Source organism: Trematomus bernacchii, unplaced genomic scaffold, assembly GCF_902827165.1.
Source record: "Trematomus bernacchii unplaced genomic scaffold, fTreBer1.1, whole genome shotgun sequence".
NCBI lineage: Eukaryota > Metazoa > Chordata > Actinopteri > Perciformes > Nototheniidae > Trematomus > Trematomus bernacchii.
Window position 1 is genome coordinate 6499 of NW_022988029.1, and position 21962 is coordinate 28460.

At 45.5% G+C, this 21962-nt stretch overlaps 1 protein-coding gene across 1 annotated transcript in view; it reads right to left on the minus strand.

Annotated features, from left to right (window-relative positions):
* Positions 1 to 1317: 1317 nt before the first annotated feature.
* Positions 1318 to 21962, minus strand: part of LOC117472286 (pre-mRNA 3' end processing protein WDR33-like) — a gene marked incomplete at its 5' end in the record, with an annotated part of 29878 nt that continues 9233 nt past the window's right edge. The window contains 7 exon segments of the mRNA XM_034117450.1: positions 1318 to 1644; positions 6133 to 6294; positions 13239 to 13423; positions 14126 to 14396; positions 14478 to 15264; positions 15725 to 15823; positions 17706 to 17842. Of these exon segments, the coding sequence (XP_033973341.1) occupies positions 1475 to 1644; positions 6133 to 6294; positions 13239 to 13423; positions 14126 to 14396; positions 14478 to 15264; positions 15725 to 15823; positions 17706 to 17842 (1811 nt within the window).

The window sequence follows — 21962 nt, forward strand, 5'->3', positions numbered from 1 at the left end:
ATTATTAAATATAACCCTCTACCAGGACGTGTTCAGTGTTTCTGTAAAGCTTGTATCTCTAGACTTCAGGTTCACGATATCAACATTTAAAAAGGTGACGTTTTAATTTCAGGACTTAATAAATCGGTTTTAAGTTTATTTGAATATGAATATCTACTTAAAGGGCCCAGGTCATGGTCATTTCTACTGATCATAGTTCCATTGTTGAGGTCTACTAGAATAGATTTACATTGTTCAATTTCAAGAAGCGTATAAAACAAACAATGGATGTATTTTATGAACATGTCTCCACGCTGGAAGTAGATTCAGATGTTAGGAGTGAGATAGAGATTATTATATAATATGTGCATCAGATGAAGCATTGCAGGAAGTCTGTTGATGACCAGAGGCTGTTGTTGGGGCAGACCATGCAGGCCAGCCCGACGGTCACCAAGGTTCATGTTTTAATAGCATTTTAACAAACTTGGGCCTGTGACCATAGTTTTACTGTATTTTGTTTTGAAAATCCACAGTGGAGGTTTGTGTCGTACTATGCGGTGTGTTTTGCATTTCTCTCAGTAGCCAACGATCTGTGAGTCTGTTGGCTCGGACTAAACTCTGTAATAAATGTAGTCTACATTTCATTAGAGGTGTAAAACCTGAGAGCATTTTAAATGGCATTTGAACTAAATGCTGATATAATCTGTAGTTGTATTTGTATTGTTGATTTAATGTGTGAACGAGGCGATAGAGAAGTGAAGCTGTCATTATCAGGCTGTACTGTTGGAATAAGATAAGATAAAATTGTACTTTATTGATCCCAATTTGGTAAGCAGGCCTATTGTTTCTGGATATTTGTGGAGTCAGGTGGTCCGTGAGTGTTTTTTTATTGGTTAAGAGGTCCTTGGTATGAAAACGTTTGAGAAACACGGCGCTATATCCATCCTCCAGGGAAACGCTCCGGGAGCCTCGCGGGGCGGACTCCTGAGGGACTCCTGAGGGTCCGCCCTGGCAGCGGGTGTGCCTATTGTTCTATAGCTGTGTGCCTATTGGTCTATAGCTGTGTGCCTATTGTTCTATAGCTGTGTGCCTATTGTTCTATAGCTGTGTGCCTATTGTTCTATAGCTGTGTGCCTATTGTTCTATAGCTGTGTGCCTATTGTTCTATAGCTGTGTGCCTATTGGTCCATGTGGACTTAGTGACGTCAATAGGCCCCGGAAGAAAACAATGGAGAAAGAAAGATCTCCAACGAGGCGTTCTGGGGCAGCATCGACTTCTCTGTCACACACGGTACACACACACACACACGGTACACACACACACACACACACACGGTACACGGTACACACACACACGTTGAATTGAAGTGTGAATCTTTATTTTCCACCTCGGTGAAAACACAAACATAGAAATCTTTTACAAAAACAACCAGACGAAGTGAAATAAAAGACGGCAGATGATTCTCTACAATATTTTACATTAAAAACGGACCAATCAGGAGCCTCCATCTGAGTCTCTGATGGGGGGGGGACTACCGGCCGCGGCCCCCCCTCGGTGGTCCTCTGGGGCGGGGCCTCCTCTCCGGGGGGCAGGGCCTCCGGGGCCCCAGCCTCCTCGACCCCCCCGAACACCGTACCCCCCGTCCTCCCTCTGGGGGGGGCGCCCTGCACACACACACACACACAGCAGGTTAGACTTCACAATAAGAGCATGATGACCTGACTTCACAATAAGAGCATGATGACCTGACTTCACAATAAGAGCATGATGACCTGACTTCACAATAAGAGCACAGATGACCTGACTTCACAATAAGAGCACAGATGACCTGACTTCACAATAAGAGCACAGATGACCTGACTTCACAATAAGAGCATGATGACCTGACTTCACAATAAGAGCACAGATGACCTGACTTCACAATAAGAGCACAGATGACCTGACTTCACAATAAGAGCGCGATGACCTGACTTCACAATAAGAGCGCGATGACCTGACTTCACAATAAGAGCATGATGACCTGACTTCACAATAAGAGCGCGATGACCTGACTTCACAATAAGAGCACAGATGACCTGACTTCACAATAAGAGCGCGATGACCTGACTTCACAATAAGAGCACAGATGACCTGACTTCACAATAAGAGCACAGATGACCTGACTTCACAATAAGAGCGCGTTCACACCGGAGTACTTTTCCCACAATAGTGGAGGACCCTCTGAACTACGATATATTTGCGTTCACACCAAAAAGCCCCCTGAACTAAATTAGTTAATCAGAACCATTTTTACCCCGTTTTCAGTCCCTGCTAGAGAGCAGGGACTTTCGTGGGAGAAAAAGGTTCATACGTCTGATTGGCTGTGTGGAATGCAAACCACGCCCCGCAAATCTCTGATTTTTTTTTGAAGGCCGCTATTGTATTTGCTCGCATTAAAAACTCAGCGCTGCGCACCAACGAAGAGATTACTTTTGTGAAAGCAGTTATTATAGCAACACTAAATAAATCATTGGAGCGGTGGAGTGATGAGGATGTGTCGGCGCTTCTGGCGATTTACTCGGAGGACGCGATCCAGAAGCTTCTACTGAAGGCTGTTTCCAACTGCAAAATGTAGGAGCGTTGTTCAGCAAAGTTAGCCGACCCTGGGAACCGTCCACAGTGCAAAGTCATGCCGGGACGAAGTAAACTACATGCACTGTTTTAATCTGCACAATACTGGTCTCAGATGTACTTTTATTTGCTCAGTAGATCGAGCTAGCCATGCTAGCTGAACTTGCTATCATATCTCCAAGATGGTTAACAACATCTAGCTAGCTAGCTATTCTCAGCCGCTATGAACACGTTTTGACTTGTGAATAAGTGTGCAATGTTCTGTAATTTGCTTCACTAACTCATGGCACTAATCGTGTGTTTCAGGCGAGGTGTTTCTCTCTGGATTGGAAACTAGTGAGTTTTCCCCTCCGGGATAAAACGATAATATAACGTTAGCAATTAGCATGCTAGCTGGACATAATGCTACCTCTGTGGCTATGAATAGAGAGGTAAACAATAACTTACATGGTAGTTGCTATAATTTCATGTGTCATTTGCAACATTCATTCTCCATGTTAATGGAAAAGCTTAAACAGTTGATTACCTGCCACAAAGACTGATGTTCTAATATTTTGCACATTTAACCTGTTAAGCACCAAGCCTGTTTTTCATGTTTCAGGCTCGAAAATGACATGCCCAAAACAAATGACTACAACCTAACTTCTAAAAGGGTTATATGAATAATTTCTTTTATCAAAGCAAGGTTACATCTGTGAGTTGGATGTAGAATTATCAGAATCAATATAGATGTTTTTTATTTTAAAGAAAATTCAGATTTTACATAGTAAAAAACTGTAAATTATAGTGTCCGTCCAAAAATTCTTTTTTACTTATGCCCCTTTCACACCAACGCAACTCCGGTTCTAGCTCCGTGCTAGAGCTTTTCTGGTTCAGAACCGGTTCTTCGGTTTAGCGCCGGCTCTTTTCACACCGCTCAGAGCCCGACTGGTGCTGCCGCTGCTGCGTCATGACGTCACAGTTTACGTCGCTGAGTTTCTCCCCAACGCCGGAGCTCACCTCACAACAACAACGGGCCGGGGACTGCGTTGCTTTTAATCATACGAAGCCAGATTAAATTAAATAACGACTTCTCCAACCTTATACTTTTCTCCAGAGTGCCGTGGTTCATTGTTTATTAATGTGTTTCATTTAGCGCCCGCTGCAGTGCTGGCTGCTCTTCCACGGGAGTGTATTCTCCCGTTAGCTCCGGGTTAGCTCACACGGCTCTAAAGTATTCACTGTCTGACTGTCACACAAGCAGCTGATACATATCCCCAGTTCCCCTTAAGTGAATGTGTGTCAGTCTGAATTGACGCTGTTTGGCATCACAACGCTGTTATGAAAGTTTCTCTGGTATAACATGGGTGATGTTAGCATAGCAACCGAAGCTAAACTGAATACTTGCTAAGCCGTTTTCTACAGGCACTTTTTACCGGCGTATTTTTCATTATGATTCTACTTGTGATAGTCGGACATGACAACCTGTGCAGCCCATGTATTGATTCCATCCGATAGCTGCTATAATAACAAACGTCTGCCTGCTCTCCACAATGATCAATAACAGAGAACGGATGGTCAAAGTAAGGTACAAATAAACAGAATCACACGAAGCCTGGTTAGTGTTGCCTGACTTTATAAAGCGTGTTTTTTTTAACAAGTGTGTGGTTGCGTTCTAGTCACTTTGCTCAGCACTACTGCTGGTTACAACTTTTATTTGCCGTACTCGCCTTAAGTGTTAGCTCAGGTTAATCTCGCCCCCCTCCGACGTAAGCGTGACGTATGCGGTTCTTGCTTCTAGACGGACAACTTTTTGGTGCTCGAAACGAACCGGATTCCGGAGCTTAGAGGCGGCTCCGCTGCGGTGTGAACAGGAAAACCCGGTGCTTTTCAAGCTCCAGCACCGAACCGGCCCTGAAACACCGTTGGTGTGAAAGGGGTATTATAGTGAAAACTACCCTTGGATGATGGGTTAGTAGACTAAAAGCTTTAGGAATCCAAAGTACAACATATAATAAGTACCCTGTATCAAGATTGATGCAAAACAAGTGACATTTGACCTTTTTTAGAGAGGTTTAGCAAAAACCACCACCTCTGAGGTGATTTGGGTGAAAATGTTTTTTTTTCCATATCTCTGGCCCCCCTTGGTCGATTTTGATGGTTGACACCTCTTTCTGACCGTTAGAGCCAATATAATCGAAGGGGGAGTCCCCCACACACACACGTTGTGAAGAGAAAAGGTGGGGGCTGCGCGCATGTAAATGTAAAGCAGAGTGGAGCTACATTCTAGCTCTGGCATTTGGAAACTAAAAAGCAGTTTTATTGCTTATGGATTATCAGAAATCATTTCAAAGAGGACACAGACACATTAGATTAATCTATGGATTAACTGCAGCATCGTTTATCGTTTTAATGCCATTGAAGACCAGTTTTGACCAAGGTAAGCCATGTTAGCGTTTCTAGCTACCTAGCTCCACATGTTATGATGTACGCTTTCGTTTATAGCGTCGCAAATGTTTATCACTGAGTGTTGAGGTGGGCACCCCCAGATTCTGTGTCTCCAGGAGATGCTAATCGAGGGGTTGGCTGTGCATCTAGGATAAGTAATAGCAGTGTAATAATTATTTGACCTAAAACTAAATGTTGGCACAGTTTATTCATTTCACACGTAGCGTAGCGCGTGCATGTCGTCGTCCAATCCTTTTGTCAATCCTTCTTAACCGCCGGCGCCTCCGAATCAGCATTGCTATTGCATTTGACTGGTCGACGATCTGTATTTGTGTTTGCTTAAATAACTCAGACGAAGCTCATGTCTGAGGTCGGAAGGTAAACAGACGCCTCACATACAGCAGGTGGGCGTGGCAGTATACGCGGGAGGTTCTTCTTCTTCTCTCGGTTTTTTGGCGGATTGCAACTTTAAGGTGCATACCGCCACCTACTGTACTCGCCGTGAAGTTGTTTGCGGCCTGCCAGTAAACCCAAAGCAGAAGAAGAAGAAGTGACGTCAGCGGCTCATTTGCCTAATCCTCTCTCAGGAACTCATTTTGGTGTGAACGCGATCTGCTTCAGTTCATCAGAACTAAAAGAGTTCATCAGAACTAAAAGAGTTCATCAGAACTAAAAGAGTTCATCAGAACTAAAAGAGTTCATCAGAACTAAAAGAGTTCATCAGAACTAAAAGAGTTCATCAGAACTAAAAGAGCTCTCATGAACTGAGCTCTCATGAACTACTGTGGGAAAAGTACTTGGTGTGAACGCGACTTATAAGACTTCACAATAAGAGCACGATGACCTGACTTCACAATAAGAGCACGATGACCTGACTTCACAATAAGAGCACGATGACCTGACTTCACAATAAGAGCACGATGACCTGACTTCACAATAAGAGCACGATGACCTGACTTCACAATAAGAGCACGATGACCTGACTTCACAATAAGAGCACGATGACCTGACTTCACAATAAGAGCGCAACTTCACAATAAGAGCGCAACTTCACAATAAGAGCACGATGACCTGACTTCACAATAAGAGCGCAACTTCACAATAAGAGCACGTACCTCCTTCGGGCCCCGGGGCCTCCCTCTCTGCGGTCCCCGGCCCCTCCTGCCAGGGTCTCTTGCGGGGGGGCAGCGAGGCCATGTCCATGCCCTGTAGGGAGGAGGAGCGCCCCACCGGAGACGACCCATCATGCATCTGGCCCTCATGATACCCCTCGTGACCTGCAGACAGGAAGGCGGAAGGTACTCTTTAAAACAGCTGGTAGTTATGGGTACTTTTTACTGAAGTACATTTCAAAGCCCTCTTTACTTTGACTTGTAAAGAAGTTTAGTCAGTACTTCTACTTTCACCAGAGTATCTTTAAACACGAGTATCTGTGCTTCTACTTGAGTACAGGATGTGTGTACTTCTACTTGAGTACAGGATGTGTGTACTTCTACTTGAGTACAGGATGTACTCTTGCCCTCTCTGGAGTTCAGTCAGAAATACCTGGTTGGTATTAAATCCAGCCGTGATGTTGGACGACTTTATATTCTGTGTATTTCCTAAGCTGTTCACGTGATATGAGAATAGTTAGTGAGGTCTGTATGAAGTGAAGTAGAGCTGTTCACGTGATATGAGAATAGTTAGTGAGGTCTGTATGAAGTGAAGTAGAGCTGTTCATGTGATATGAGAATAGTTAGTGAGGTCTGTATGAAGTGAAGTAGAGCTGTTCACGTGATATGAGAATAGTTAGTGAGGTCTGTATGAAGTGAAGTAGAGCTGTTCATGTGATATGAGAATAGTTAGTGAGGTCTGTATGAAGTGAAGTAGAGCTGTTCATGTGATATGAGAATAGTTAGTAAGGTCTGTATGAAGTGAAGTAGAGCTGTTCATGTGATATGAGAATAGTTAGTGAGGTCTGTATGAAGTGAAGTAGAGCTGTTCACGTGATATGAGAATAGTTAGTGAGGTCTGTATGAAGTGAAGTAGAGCTGTTCATGTGATATGAGAATAGTTAGTAAGGTCTGTATGAAGTGAAGTAGAGCTGTTCATGTGATATGAGAATAGTTAGTGAGGTCTGTATGAAGTGAAGTAGAGCTGTTCATGTGATATGAGAATAGTTAGTGAGGTCTGTATGAAGTGAAGTAGAGCTGTTCATGTGATATGAGAATAGTTAGTGAGGTCTGTATGAAGTGAAGTAGAGCTGTTCACGTGATATGAGAATAGTTAGTAAGGTCTGTATGAAGTGAAGTAGAGCTGTTCATGTGATATGAGAATAGTTAGTAAGGTCTGTATGAAGTGAAGTAGAGATGTTCATGTGATATGAGAATAGTTAGTAAGGTCTGTGTGAAGTGAAGTAGAGCTGTTCACGTGATATGAGAATAGTTAGTAAGGTCTGTGTGAAGTGAAGTAGAGCTGTTCACGTGATATGAGAATAGTTAGTAAGGTCTGTATGAAGTGAAGTAGAGCTGTTCACGTGATATGAGAATAGTTAGTAAGGTCTGTATGAAGTGAAGTAGAGATGTTCATGTGATATGAGAATAGTTAGTAAGGTCTGTGTGAAGTGAAGTAGAGCTGTTCACGTGATATGAGAATAGTTAGTAAGGTCTGTGTGAAGTGAAGTAGAGATGTTCATGTGATATGAGAATAGTTAGTGAGGTCTGTATGAAGTGAAGTAGAGCTGTAGATGTGATATGAGAATAGTTAGTGAGGTCTGTGTGAAGTGAAGTAGAGCTGTAGATGTGATATGAGAATAGTTAGTGAGGTCTGTGTGAAGTGAAGTAGAGCTGTTCACGTGATATGAGAATAGTTAGTAAGGTCTGTATGAAGTGAAGTAGAGCTGTTCATGTGATATGAGAATAGTTAGTGAGGTCTGTGTGAAGTGAAGTAGAGATGTTCACGTGATATGAGAATAGTTAGTAAGGTCTGTGTGAAGTGAAGTAGAGATGTTCATGTGATATGAGAATAGTTAGTGAGGTCTGTGTGAAGTGAAGTAGAGCTGTTCATGTGATATGAGAATAGTTAGTGAGGTCTGTATGAAGTGAAGTAGAGCTGTTCATGTGATATGAGAATAGTTAGTGAGGTCTGTATGAAGTGAAGTAGAGATGTTCACGTGATATGAGAATAGTTAGTGAGGTCTGTATGAAGTGAAGTAGAGATGTTCACGTGATATGAGAATAGTTAGTGAGGTCTGTATGAAGTGAAGTAGAGCTGTTCATGTGATATGAGAATAGTTAGTGAGGTCTGTATGAAGTGAAGTAGAGATGTTCACGTGATATGAGAATAGTTAGTGAGGTCTGTATGAAGTGAAGTAGAGCTGTTCACGTGATATGAGAATAGTTAGTGAGGTCTGTATGAAGTGAAGTAGAGCTGTTCACGTGATATGAGAATAGTTAGTGAGGTCTGTATGAAGTGAAGTAGAGCTGTTCACGTGATATGAGAATAGTTAGTGAGGTCTGTGTGAAGTGAAGTAGAGCTGTTCATGTGATATGAGAATAGTTAGTAAGGTCTGTATGAAGTGAAGTAGAGCTGTTCATGTGATATGAGAATAGTTAGTAAGGTCTGTATGAAGTGAAGTAGAGATGTTCACGTGATATGAGAATAGTTAGTGAGGTCTGTATGAAGTGAAGTAGAGATGTTCACGTGATATGAGAATAGTTAGTAAGGTCTGTGTGAAGTGAAGTAGAGCTGTTCACGTGATATGAGAATAGTTAGTGAGGTCTGTATGAAGTGAAGTAGAGCTGTTCATGTGATATGAGAATAGTTAGTGAGGTCTGTATGAAGTGAAGTAGAGCTGTTCATGTGATATGAGAATAGTTAGTGAGGTCTGTATGAAGTGAAGTAGAGCTGTTCACGTGATATGAGAATAGTTAGTGAGGTCTGTATGAAGTGAAGTAGAGCTGTTCATGTGATATGAGAATAGTTAGTGAGGTCTGTATGAAGTGAAGTAGAGCTGTTCACGTGATATGAGAATAGTTAGTAAGGTCTGTGTGAAGTGAAGTAGAGCTGTTCATGTGATATGAGAATAGTTAGTGAGGTCTGTATGAAGTGAAGTAGAGCTGTTCACGTGATATGAGAATAGTTAGTAAGGTCTGTGTGAAGTGAAGTAGAGCTGTTCACGTGATATGAGAATAGTTAGTGAGGTCTGTATGAAGTGAAGTAGAGCTGTTCACGTGATATGAGAATAGTTAGTGAGGTCTGTATGAAGTGAAGTAGAGCTGTTCATGTGATATGAGAATAGTTAGTAAGGTCTGTGTGAAGTGAAGTAGAGCTGTTCACGTGATATGAGAATAGTTAGTAAGGTCTGTGTGAAGTGAAGTAGAGATGTTCACGTGATATGAGAATAGTTAGTAAGGTCTGTATGAAGTGAAGTAGAGATGTTCACGTGATATGAGAATAGTTAGTGAGGTCTGTATGAAGTGAAGTAGAGATGTTCATGTGATATGAGAATAGTTAGTAAGGTCTGTGTGAAGTGAAGTAGAGATGTTCATGTGATATGAGAATAGTTAGTAAGGTCTGTGTGAAGTGAAGTAGAGATGTTCATGTGATATGAGAATAGTTAGTAAGGTCTGTATGAAGTGAAGTAGAGCTGTTCATGTGATATGAGAATAGTTAGTAAGGTCTGTATGAAGTGAAGTAGAGATGTTCATGTGATATGAGAATAGTTAGTGAGGTCTGTGTGAAGTGAAGTAGAGCTGTTCACGTGATATGAGAATAGTTAGTAAGGTCTGTATGAAGTGAAGTAGAGCTGTTCACGTGATATGAGAATAGTTAGTGAGGTCTGTATGAAGTGAAGTAGAGCTGTTCACGTGATATGAGAATAGTTAGTGAGGTCTGTATGAAGTGAAGTAGAGATGTTCACGTGATATGAGAATAGTTAGTGAGGTCTGTATGAAGTGAAGTAGAGATGTTCATGTGATATGAGAATAGTTAGTGAGGTCTGTGTGAAGTGAAGTAGAGCTGTTCACGTGATATGAGAATAGTTAGTAAGGTCTGTATGAAGTGAAGTAGAGCTGTTCACGTGATATGAGAATAGTTAGTGAGGTCTGTATGAAGTGAAGTAGAGCTGTTCACGTGATATGAGAATAGTTAGTGAGGTCTGTATGAAGTGAAGTAGAGCTGTTCACGTGATATGAGAATAGTTAGTAAGGTCTGTATGAAGTGAAGTAGAGATGTTCATGTGATATGAGAATAGTTAGTGAGGTCTGTGTGAAGTGAAGTAGAGCTGTTCACGTGATATGAGAATAGTTAGTAAGGTCTGTATGAAGTGAAGTAGAGCTGTTCACGTGATATGAGAATAGTTAGTGAGGTCTGTATGAAGTGAAGTAGAGCTGTTCACGTGATATGAGAATAGTTAGTGAGGTCTGTATGAAGTGAAGTAGAGATGTTCATGTGATATGAGAATAGTTAGTGAGGTCTGTATGAAGTGAAGTAGAGATGTTCATGTGATATGAGAATAGTTAGTGAGGTCTGTGTGAAGTGAAGTAGAGCTGTTCACGTGATATGAGAATAGTTAGTGAGGTCTGTATGAAGTGAAGTAGAGCTCTTCACGTGATATGAGAATAGTTAGTAAGGTCTGTATGAAGTGAAGTAGAGATGTTCATGTGATATGAGAATAGTTAGTAAGGTCTGTGTGAAGTGAAGTAGAGATGTTCATGTGATATGAGAATAGTTAGTGAGGTCTGTGTGAAGTGAAGTAGAGCTGTTCACGTGATATGAGAATAGTTAGTAAGGTCTGTATGAAGTGAAGTAGAGCTGTTCATGTGATATGAGAATAGTTAGTGAGGTCTGTGTGAAGTGAAGTAGAGCTGTTCACGTGATATGAGAATAGTTAGTGAGGTCTGTATGAAGTGAAGTAGAGATGTTCACGTGATATGAGAATAGTTAGTGAGGTCTGTGTGAAGTGAAGTAGAGCTGTTCATGTGATATGAGAATAGTTAGTGAGGTCTGTGTGAAGTGAAGTAGAGCTGTTCATGTGATATGAGAATAGTTAGTAAGGTCTGTATGAAGTGAAGTAGAGCTGTTCATGTGATATGAGAATAGTTAGTAAGGTCTGTATGAAGTGAAGTAGAGATGTTCACGTGATATGAGAATAGTTAGTGAGGTCTGTATGAAGTGAAGTAGAGCTGTTCACGTGATATGAGAATAGTTAGTAAGGTCTGTATGAAGTGAAGTAGAGCTGTTCATGTGATATGAGAATAGTTAGTAAGGTCTGTATGAAGTGAAGTAGAGCTGTTCACGTGATATGAGAATAGTTAGTAAGGTCTGTATGAAGTGAAGTAGAGATGTTCACGTGATATGAGAATAGTTAGTGAGGTCTGTATGAAGTGAAGTAGAGCTGTTCACGTGATATGAGAATAGTTAGTAAGGTCTGTATGAAGTGAAGTAGAGCTGTTCATGTGATATGAGAATAGTTAGTAAGGTCTGTATGAAGTGAAGTAGAGATGTTCACGTGATATGAGAATAGTTAGTAAGGTCTGTATGAAGTGAAGTAGAGATGTTCACGTGATATGAGAATAGTTAGTGAGGTCTGTGTTTGTTTGTTTGTTTATTTATTTAAAGGACAGTGCACATTAATCCACATTGCTGTAAATGAGCCAGTATTAGCCAGCAGGCTAATTTTCAACTGTTGTCCTTCGCAAGATGTTAAATAACCACAACAAGACTAGAGAAATAAAAACATAATTAAATAGAATACAGCAGAACAACAATAGAGAGGAACAACAATAGAGAGGAACAGACACACATGCTAACAGATGAAATACTATCATACCTTGATACAGTTAAAAGGGTTCACATTTTGATTGCTTAAAAGCCAGTTCTTATGATGGTGGTTAAATGTATGATGGATGCTAACCTGCTAGATGCTAACCTGCTGGATGCTACCCTGCTAGATGCTAACCTGCTGGATGCTACCCTGCTGGATGCTACCCTGCTGGATGCTAACCTGCTAGATGCTAACCTGCTGGATGCTACCCTGCTGGATGCTAACCTGCTAGATGCTAACCTGCTGGATGCTAACCTGCTGGATGCTAAGCTGCTGGATGCTAACCTGCTGGATGCTAACCTGCTGGATGCTACCCTGCTAGATGCTAACCTGCTGGATGCTACCCTGCTAGATGCTAACCTGCTGGATGCTACCCTGCTAGATGCTAACCTGCTGGATGCTAACCTGCTGGATGCTAACCTGCTGGATGCTACCCTGCTGGATGCTAACCTGCTAGATGCTAACCTGCTGGATGCTAAGCTGCTGGATGCTAAGCTGCTGGATGCTAACCTGCTGGATGCTAACTTGCTGGATGCTAACCTGCTGGATGCTACCCTGCTAGATGCTAACCTGCTGGATGCTACCCTGCTAGATGCTAACCTGCTGGATGCTACCCTGCTAGATGCTAACCTGCTGGATGCTAACCTGCTGGATGCTAACCTGCTGGATGCTACCTTGCTGGATGCTACCTGCTGGATGCTAAACGGCTGGATGCTAGCTGCTGGATGCTAAACGGCTGGATGCTAACCTGCTGGATGCTAACCTGCTGGATGCTAAGCTGCTGGATGCTAGCTGCTGGATGCTAGCTGCTGGATGCTACCTGCTGGATGCTAACCTGCTGGATGCTACCTGCTGGATGCTAACTGCTGGATGCTAACCTGCTGGATGCTAACCTGCTGGATGCTAGCTGCTGGATGCTAGCTGCTGGATGCTAACCTGCTGGATGCTACCTGATTGATGCTACCTGCTGGATGCTAACCTGCTGGATGCTACCTGCTTGATGCTACCTGCTGGATACTAACCTGCTGGATGCTAACCTGCTGGATGCTAACCTGCTGGATGCTACCTGCTTGATGCTACCTGCTGGATGCTAACCTGCTGGATTGTGGTGCCCTTGAGCAAGGCACCGGACACCCCCCTTCCCCCCCACTCCCATTGCTCCCCGGGCGCTGTACAATAGCTGCCCACTGCTCCTAGTACTAGACTCCTTGTACTAGGATGGGTTAAAAGCAGAGGCCAAATTTCACTGTGTGTGCTGTGTGCTCTGCATGTGTGACCATTAAAGAGGGTTTCATCCCTCCCTATTCTATTCTTCTTCTAACCTGAATATGTTGGATATTTACACAATTAGCATAAGATGCATTAATTAGCATTTGCAGAAAACGGCGAAAACAAGCTTTGCATAATGCTCCTCACCTCCTCCTCCTCCTCCACCTCCTCCTCCTCCTCCTCCTCCTCCTCGGGGGGGCCTCCCTCGAGCCCCCCCTCGGGCCCCGGGGTCCCAGCCTCGGCTCCCGTCTTCCGGGCCCTCGAAGCCCTCCTCCGACCCGCTGAACTCCTCAGGGAAACCCCGAGCGCCGGGCCGCCCGCTTCCTCTGAACCTGGACCAGAACCACAGGAAGGGCGTTAGGAAACCCGTACAAACCCTCGGAGACAGCAGGAGCTTCGAGTCAGAACCAGTCTGAGCTCAATAATAATAACCCCTGACCTGTAATACTGCGCTAGTATCAGGAAAACACGTACAAATGATGATGATGAGTGGGTCAATGTGAACAGAAACTCAGTCCATTACAACATGCTGAGCTGGAAACAGCTGATGCTCAGACCCTCAGGTGTGTGCATGGGTCTGTTGGAGAGTTCCTTAAAGTGTGGATTTACTCCTCTGAATCTTTTCTACTGAGAAATCAACATCTTGTTTTTCATGTTTATTTTATTCTATTTTACAGAAATGTTGTGATTGTTGTTTATTGACTTCAAAATGTTTCTGAACTTGGGATAAATAAAGAATCCATCTTCTCTTTAGTTTGTTTTCACATCGATTCAGTAGAACGCTCACATGCTAACACGCTAACGTGCTAAGACGTTCACATGCTAACACGCTAACGTGCTAACACGCTAACGTGCTAAGACGCTCACACGCCAACACGCTAACATGCTAAGATGCCAACACGCTAACGTGCTAAGACGCTCACACGCTAACGTGCTAACACGCTCACACCCTAACGTGCTAACACGCTCACACGCTAACGTGCTAACACGCTCACGTGCTAACACGCTCACACGCTAACGTGCTAACACCTCACCTGTCGTCCCTTCGGCCCCTGAACTCCCCACCGGGGAACCTCTCTTCGGGGCCCCAGTTGCCACCCCCCCCCCTCTGTGGCCCCCCCGGTACCCCGGCCTCCAGCCCTCCTCCGCTCTGTTGTGGAAGTCCTGTCCCCCCTCGAAGTCCTGTGGCCCCCGGCGGCCCTGCTGCTCGCCCCAGTAGGGGCCCGAGCCCGAGCCCTGGTCCTGCCCCCCCCCCCTGTCTCTCGGGGGGGCCCATGTGGTGGTTGGGCGGGGGCCCTCGGGGATCTGAGGAGAGAAAACAGAGGTTATCAGGACGGGGAGGGGCCTCGTGGTGATTAACCTGCACCGGGGGCCCCTCCCTCTTACCTTTGTTGTTGGACCCCTGAGAACCCATCCCGTGCATCATGGGCCCCGAGTTCTGCATGTATGGGGCCCCCTGCATATTCCCTGGGGGTCCCTGCATGTTCCCTGGGGGCCCCTGCATGTTCCCTGGGGGTCCTTGCATGTTTCCTGGGGGCCCCTGCATGTTTCCTGGGGGCCCCTGCATGTTTCCTGGGGGTCCCTGCATGTTTCCATGGGGCCCCTGCATGTTTCCATGTGGTCCTTGCATGTTACCTGGGGGCCCCTGCATGTTTCCTGGGGGCCCGTGCATCCCTCCCGGGGGCCCCTGCATGTTGCCCATCCCATAGTTGTTTTGTGTCCTGGGTGGGGGCCCCATCATGCCCCCCTGAGGTGGCATCATGCCCCCCTGAGGTGGAGGTCCCTGAGGGTCTCTTGGACCCATTCCTCGAGGAGGGGGGCCCATCATCCCTCCATGGGGCCCCTGCATCCCTCTGGGTCCCATACCGTGAGGCCCCTGGGGTCCCATGTTCCTGGGAGGGCCAGGGTGTCTCTGCATGTCCGGGGGCCCCATCATGCCCTGATGGGGTCCCTGGTGAGCCTGGGGTCCAGAGGGGGGCCCCATCTGTCCGGGGGGCATGAAGGGAGGCTGCATGGGGGGTCCCATGTTGTTGGGCATCTGCTGAGGAGGCATGTTGGGGGGAAAGCCCTGCTGGCCAGGAGGCATCGGGCCCCCGGGTCCCCCAGGGCCGGAGAAGGGGGGCATCGAGCCCTGAGGGGGCCCCATGTTCCCGTCTGAGCTCATCTTCATCTGCTGAGAGGAAAACACACAGGTCAGAGTTAGGGGCCCCTGATCCTCTGCATACTGAGAGACTACTGACACCTGTTAGTGAGACAGGAGTTACTGATAGGAGAGAGCTAACGGCTAACAGCTAATGGCTAACAGCTAACGGCTAACAGCTAAGAGCTAATGGCTAACAGCTAACGGCTAACAGCTAATGGCTAACAGCTAACGGCTAACAGCTAACGGCTAACAGCTAACAGCTAACGGCTAACAGCTAACGGCTGCTGTTGGTTTCTGATTCAAAACAGTCAGTGACGACAGGCTGAGATTCTCACCTCTGATTGGCTCAGAGAAACAGACTTTACATGTTAGCGCGCCGCGTGTGACGCACCTTTAGAGCTGCTCTATGGTTCTCCTTTACCCACAATCCTTTGAGTGCCCTGACGGTGTTCAGTGTAGATGTGATGTGTTAATGAGCGTGTGAACGTACCTCCAGGGGGTTGAAGCCCAGCTCCGGGTCGGACGGATCTCCCTTCCTCTCTTTGTCTCCACCAGGGGGCATCATGGGAACTTTGTTGTCTGCCCAGGCCTGGGGGGGGGGGTGGGGGGAGAGACACACTGTGAGAGACAGAACACACACCTGGGCAGAACACACACCTGGGCAGAATACACACCTGCCACTAAATAATACTCTGAAAGTAACATGACAGGTGAGTGTGTGTTACCTGAGTGTGTGTTACCTGTATGACCTGAGTGTGTGTTACCTGTATGACCTGAGTGTGTGTTACCTGTATGACCTGAGTGTGTGTTACCTGTATGACCTGAGTGTGTGTTACCTGTCGGAAAAGAGTGTGTGTTACCTGTCGGAAAAGAGTGTGTGTTACCTGAGTGTATGTTACCTGTATGACCTGAGTGTGTGTTACCTGTATGACCTGAGTGTGTGTTACCTGTATGACCTGAGTGTGTGTTACCTGTCGGAAAAGAGTGTGTGTTACCTGTCGGAAAAGAGTGTGTGTTACCTGAGTGTATGTTACCTGTATGACCCGAGTGTGTGTTACCTGAGTGTATGTTACCTGTATGACCTGAGTGTGTGTTACCTGAGTGTATGTTACCTGTATGACCTGAGTGTATGTTACCTGTATGACCCGAGTGTGTGTTACCTGAGTGTATGTTACCTGTATGACCCGAGTGTGTGTTACCTGAGTGTATGTTACCTGTATGACCTGAGTGTGTGTTACCTGAGTGTATGTTACCTGTATGACCTGAGTGTTTGTTACCTGTATGACCTGAGTGTGTGTTACCTGAGTGTATGTTACCTGTATGACCTGAGTGTGTGTTACCTGAGTGTATGTTACCTGTATGACCTGAGTATGTGTTACCTGAGTGTATGTTACCTGTATGACCTGAGTGTTTGTTACCTGTATGACCTGAGTGTGTGTTACCTGTATGACCTGAGTGTTTGTTACCTGTATGACCTGAGTGTGTGTTACCTGTATGACCTGAGTGTTTGTTACCTGAGTGTGTGTTACCTGTATGACCTGAGTGTTTGTTACCTGAGTGTTTGTTACCTGTATGACCTGAGTGTGTGTTACCTGAGTGTTTGTTACCTGAGTGTGTGTTACCTGTATGACCTGAGTGTTTGTTACCTGTATGACCTGAGTGTGTGTTACCTGAGTGTTTGTTACCTGAGTGTTTGTTACCTGTATGACCTGAGTGTGTGTTACCTGAGTGTTTGTTACCTGAGTGTATGTTACCTGTATGACCTGAGTGTTTGTTACCTGAGTGTTTGTTACCTGTATGACCTGAGTGTGTGTTACCTGAGTGTATGTTACCTGTATGACCTGAGTGTGTGTTACCTGAGTGTATGTTACCTGTATGACCTGAGTGTGTGTTACCTGAGTGTGTGTTACCTGAGTGTATGTTACCTGTATGACCTGAGTATGTGTTACCTGAGTGTATGTTACCTGTATGACCTGAGTGTTTGTTACCTGTATGACCTGAGTGTGTGTTACCTGTATGACCTGAGTGTTTGTTACCTGTATGACCTGAGTGTTTGTTACCTGTATGACCTGAGTGTGTGTTACCTGTATGACCTGAGTGTTTGTTACCTGAGTGTATGTTACCTGTATGACCCGAGTGTGTGTTACCTGTATGACCCGAGTGTGTGTTACCTGTATGACCCGAGTGTGTGTTACCTGTATGACCCGAGTGTGTTACCTGTATGACCAGAGTGTGTGTTACCTGTATGACCCGAGTGTGTGTTACCTGTATGACCCGAGTGTGTGTTACCTGTATGACCAGAGTGTGTGTTACCTGTATGACCCGAGTGTGTGTTACCTGAGTGTGTTACCTGTACAGACGGAGTGTGTGTTACCTGTACAGGTGTGTTACCTGTACAGGTGTGTTACCTGTACAGAGGGAGAGTGTGTTACCTGTACAGGTGTGTTACCTGTACAGAGGGAGTGTGTTACCTGTTGGAACTGCGCGGGGATGGGCTTGGCGTATGGGACCTTCTTCTGCGGGACCTTCTTGCTGTCCTTGCCCATCACCTCATCCATTCCCCAGTCCAGACCCGGGATGGACATCTCCACCTCGGGGGCCTCTTTACCTGGGGACAGGTGAGCCACATCATTAAGGGCTTTAGTCCTCAGGGCTCATTCCTTCCTGGGATAGCTATTTACACTGGCGCTCCCCAAAGGTGTTATCATCAGATGCTCAGCAGCTACAGCTTCTTCTGACCTGAGGCCTGTACTACGAAGCCGGTTCAACCTAACCTGGATATGTTTGAGTTAGCCGGTTCTCCAATCACATGCCTGTTCTATTTGACGTCACCCTCCCTTGTGTTGTTGGTAAACAGTGTCCACAGTCTGTTACATTTCATCGCATGCTTAAACCCTCCACCGCTGTTCAGTTTCCTGCTGCCTTCAAATATGTTGTGGATGACAGAGCATATCCTATTGGTGGTGATACAGAGGAGTTACTGTTGCTCCACTAAAAGCTGTTGGCCCTAAAGGTAAGTCTGAACCTTGAACCGAGTCCACTCGTACTGCCAGACAGGAGTGCAGAAGGGCTGAACGCAAATGGAAAAAAGACAGGCTGCATGTGTGTTATTTTAAAGGGCTCCTGGTGTAGATATCAGAAAGTTGTGAAAGCGGAAAAAACGCAGTATTTTTCAGGTGTAATAACTGTCATAAACCCCGTGTTCTTTTTAGCACTATAAACTGTATACTAAATGTCCCACAATCCATCAACTTAGTAACCTCCACTGAAACCTGTGAGGCGTTTCTACCGTTTTTTATTGACAAGGTCGCCGCCATCGGAGCAAACATCTCACTTCCTTCCCATGATCCATCTGCCATGGACACTTGCTCAGCTGTTATGGATCAGTTTGAGCTGGTGTCACTTCCTGCTCTAATGGAAATTGTTGCTCAATTGAAACCCTCGGGTTCTCCAAGCGATGTTGTCCCTGCGCGATTTTTTTAAGAAATCTGGGACATTGTTGGACTTAACGTTCTTAATATAATTAACAGCAGCCTGACTACAGGAATAGTACCAACGTGCCTAAAACATGCTGTGGTCCAGCCTTTGATTACAAAACAAACCTGGACACCTGTTTTTGACAATTTTCGCTCGCCATAAAACACGATGTCCCTTTAACTCCTATGAAAATGTTCAAACTTCACATGTGTGCTAACAGTCCAGCCGTGAAGACATCTACGAGACAGTTTTGAGATTTCTTCAAATGCCGTTGCCATGGCAACACAATGCTCGCCATGAAACACGGTTTTCTCATAACTTCAGTGAAAATGCTCCAAACGGCCCAAAACTTCACAGGTTTGGTAACGATGTAGCCATCAACGCATCTAAGCGTATTATGGGGTGTCATCAAATGCCGTTGCCATGGCGACAGACCACTCGCCATGAAGCACGATGTCGCTGTAAGTCCAATGGAAACGGTCCGATCGTCCCCCAATCTTCGCTTGTATATCACCGGTCCAGCCCTCAACAGCTCTACGTCAATTATGGGGTTTCTTCAAATGCCGTTGCCTTGGCAACACAATGCTCGCCATGAAACACGGTTTTCTCATAACTTCAGTGAAAATGTTCCAAACGGCCCAAAACTTCACAGGTTTGGTAACGATGCAGCCATCAACGCATCTAAGCGTATTATGGGGTGTCATCAAATGCCGTTGCCATGGCGACAGATCATTCGCCATCAAGTTAGTTCAAAAGTTTGCAGTTCAAATATTCTGCTGCTTTTCCAAGCCTTTTTACTCTCTTTTCTCTCATCACACATTCAAGCCCCCAGTGTTCATGTTTCATTTCAATCTAAATTCTTCACTTTCTTCTTACACATTACCTTTCAGCATAAAGCATTCCCACGAGCAATTTCTTCAGGAATTGCATTCTCTAGTTCACTTTGTTATTCATGCTTTGCTTTGAAACGAGTGTTTTTAGATGCCATGTTATAACATGTTTCTTAACAACAATGAAAGACATTAAGAGTGTTATGGCGCGTTTCCACTACAGCCCGCAGCACGGTTTAGGAGGGCTGTGACGTCAGCGGCCCGTCTTTGGTTGCGTTTCCACTTGGCCTAGTACCGGCTAGCGGGTCCTAATTCACAGTTTTTCTGGCCTCATAAAATCGTGGGTCTAGGGCCAGAGACAACGAGGCTGAGTCGGGCTGAGTATGCTAAACTAGAGAGAGCATCGCTGGCAAGGGGGCTACAACTACAACAAGATGGACATATTTGACCGTGATTTAATTGTAATACACGTTTCAAAATGATGCCGAAGTAACAACATACTGATACCGGTTAGTAAAAACCATGAATTAATGCTTTGTCAAGTCTGCAGACAGACGGCAGGGGAAACACCTTTTAAAATGCTTGTTTTCTGAATGGAGATTGGCTAAGCTAACGCAGTATATGCTCCGACCGTCCACACTCACAACAACGGCCTATACAGACATAAATAAAGCAGCGACTGTATTCTCCATGACACAGGCAGTCTGTGGTTTGTACTTGTTTAACTTCTGTCTAGTTTCTGAACAGATATGAGGAGCTGTGAGCTCTGAGTGCTAACAGCTAACGGCTGTGTTGTTTTTCTGGGGTTCTCTGAAGATCACGTCACGGCTCCGCCTACACTGCGTTACTATAGTTACTACCCCAGTTCCTAAACTGTAATGGAAATGCGCCATAACGTGAGCCAGTCCTAACGAGGCCTAGCCATACCGAGCGGGGCCGAGCGAGGCCGTGTAGTGGAAACGCGCCATTAAGCTCTTTGAATTGCCTTGTGTTGCGTGTTTTGCCTTGTGTTGCGTGTCTTGTGTTTTGCCTTGTGTTGCGTGTTTTGCCTTGTGTTGTGTGTCTTGTGTTTTGCCTTGTGTTGTGTGTCTTGTGTTTTGCCTTGTGTTGTGTGTTTTAGAAGAAGAAGAAGAACTGGGAGGGATGAAACCCCCTCTTTAATGGTCACACATGCAGAGCACACAGCACACACAGTGAAATTTGGCCTCTGCTTTTAACCCATCCTAGTACCAGGAGTCATAGTACCAGGAGTCTAGTACCAGGAGTCTAGTACCAGGAGCAGTGGGCAGCTATTGTACAGCGCCCGCGGGAGCAATGGGAGTGAGGCGGGAAGGGGGATGTCCGGTGCCTTGCTCAAGGGCACCACGGCAGGGCAGGAGGTGAACTGGGACCTCTCCAAAGTAGCAGTCCACACTCCACATTTTAGGTCTGGTCGGGGACTTGAACCGGCGACCCCTACAGCTCCCAGTCCAAGCCCCCTACTGACTGAGCCACTGTGTTGCCACTGTGTTGCCACTGTGTTGCGTGTCTTGTGTTTTTTCTTCTCCTTGTGTTGAAAGGTGCTGTAGGAATAAACTTGCCTTGTCATTGTGTTGTTCTGTTGGAGGAGCCTCACATCTTCATCAACATATCTAAACTGTAGCTCTGTACACACGACAATAAAAGCCTTGAATCTGAACCTTGAGGAGGGTCTCAATAGGCGCTTTCACACCGCAGACCTTTCCCACAAAGGTTCATCAGAACTCTTTAGTTCTCATGAACTTAGTACAGATCGCGTTCACACCGGAATAAATCCCTGAGGGAGGATTAGGCAAATGAAGCCGCTGATGTCACTTCGTCTTCTTCTGCTTTGGGTTTACTGGCAGGCAGCCACTTCACGGCGTATACTGCCACCCGGAGTCCCCGGCCGGAAGTCCCCGGAGTTGGGGAAGGCTTCAGTAGAAGCTGCTGGGACTCCCAGCAGCTTCTACTGAAGCCTTCAGAGGAAATCGCCAGAACGCCGACACCTCCTCATCTCCACCGCTCCCATGTTTTCTTTTGTGTTGCCATAAGTTAGTCTCTCTGCGTTTCTGTGCTGGGCTAATGCTAATGCTAATAATGCTAATGCGAGGAAAATAAAATGGCGGCTCTACAAAACTTTTTGGGAGTTTTACGGGGCGTGGTTTGCAATCCGCCCAGCCAATCAGAACTGGGAACCTTTTTCTCCCACGAAAGTCCCTGCTCTCTAGCAGGGACCGGAACGGGGGGGAAAAGGTTCATGAACTAAATTCTGGTTCAGGATTTTATTGGTGTGAACGCACATTTTCGGAACTATATCGGAACTATACTGGGAAAAGTACTCCGGTGTGAAAGCGCCTAAAGAGGAGGGTCTGTATGAGGAGGGTCTGTATGAGGAGGGTCTGTATGAGGAGGGTCTGTATG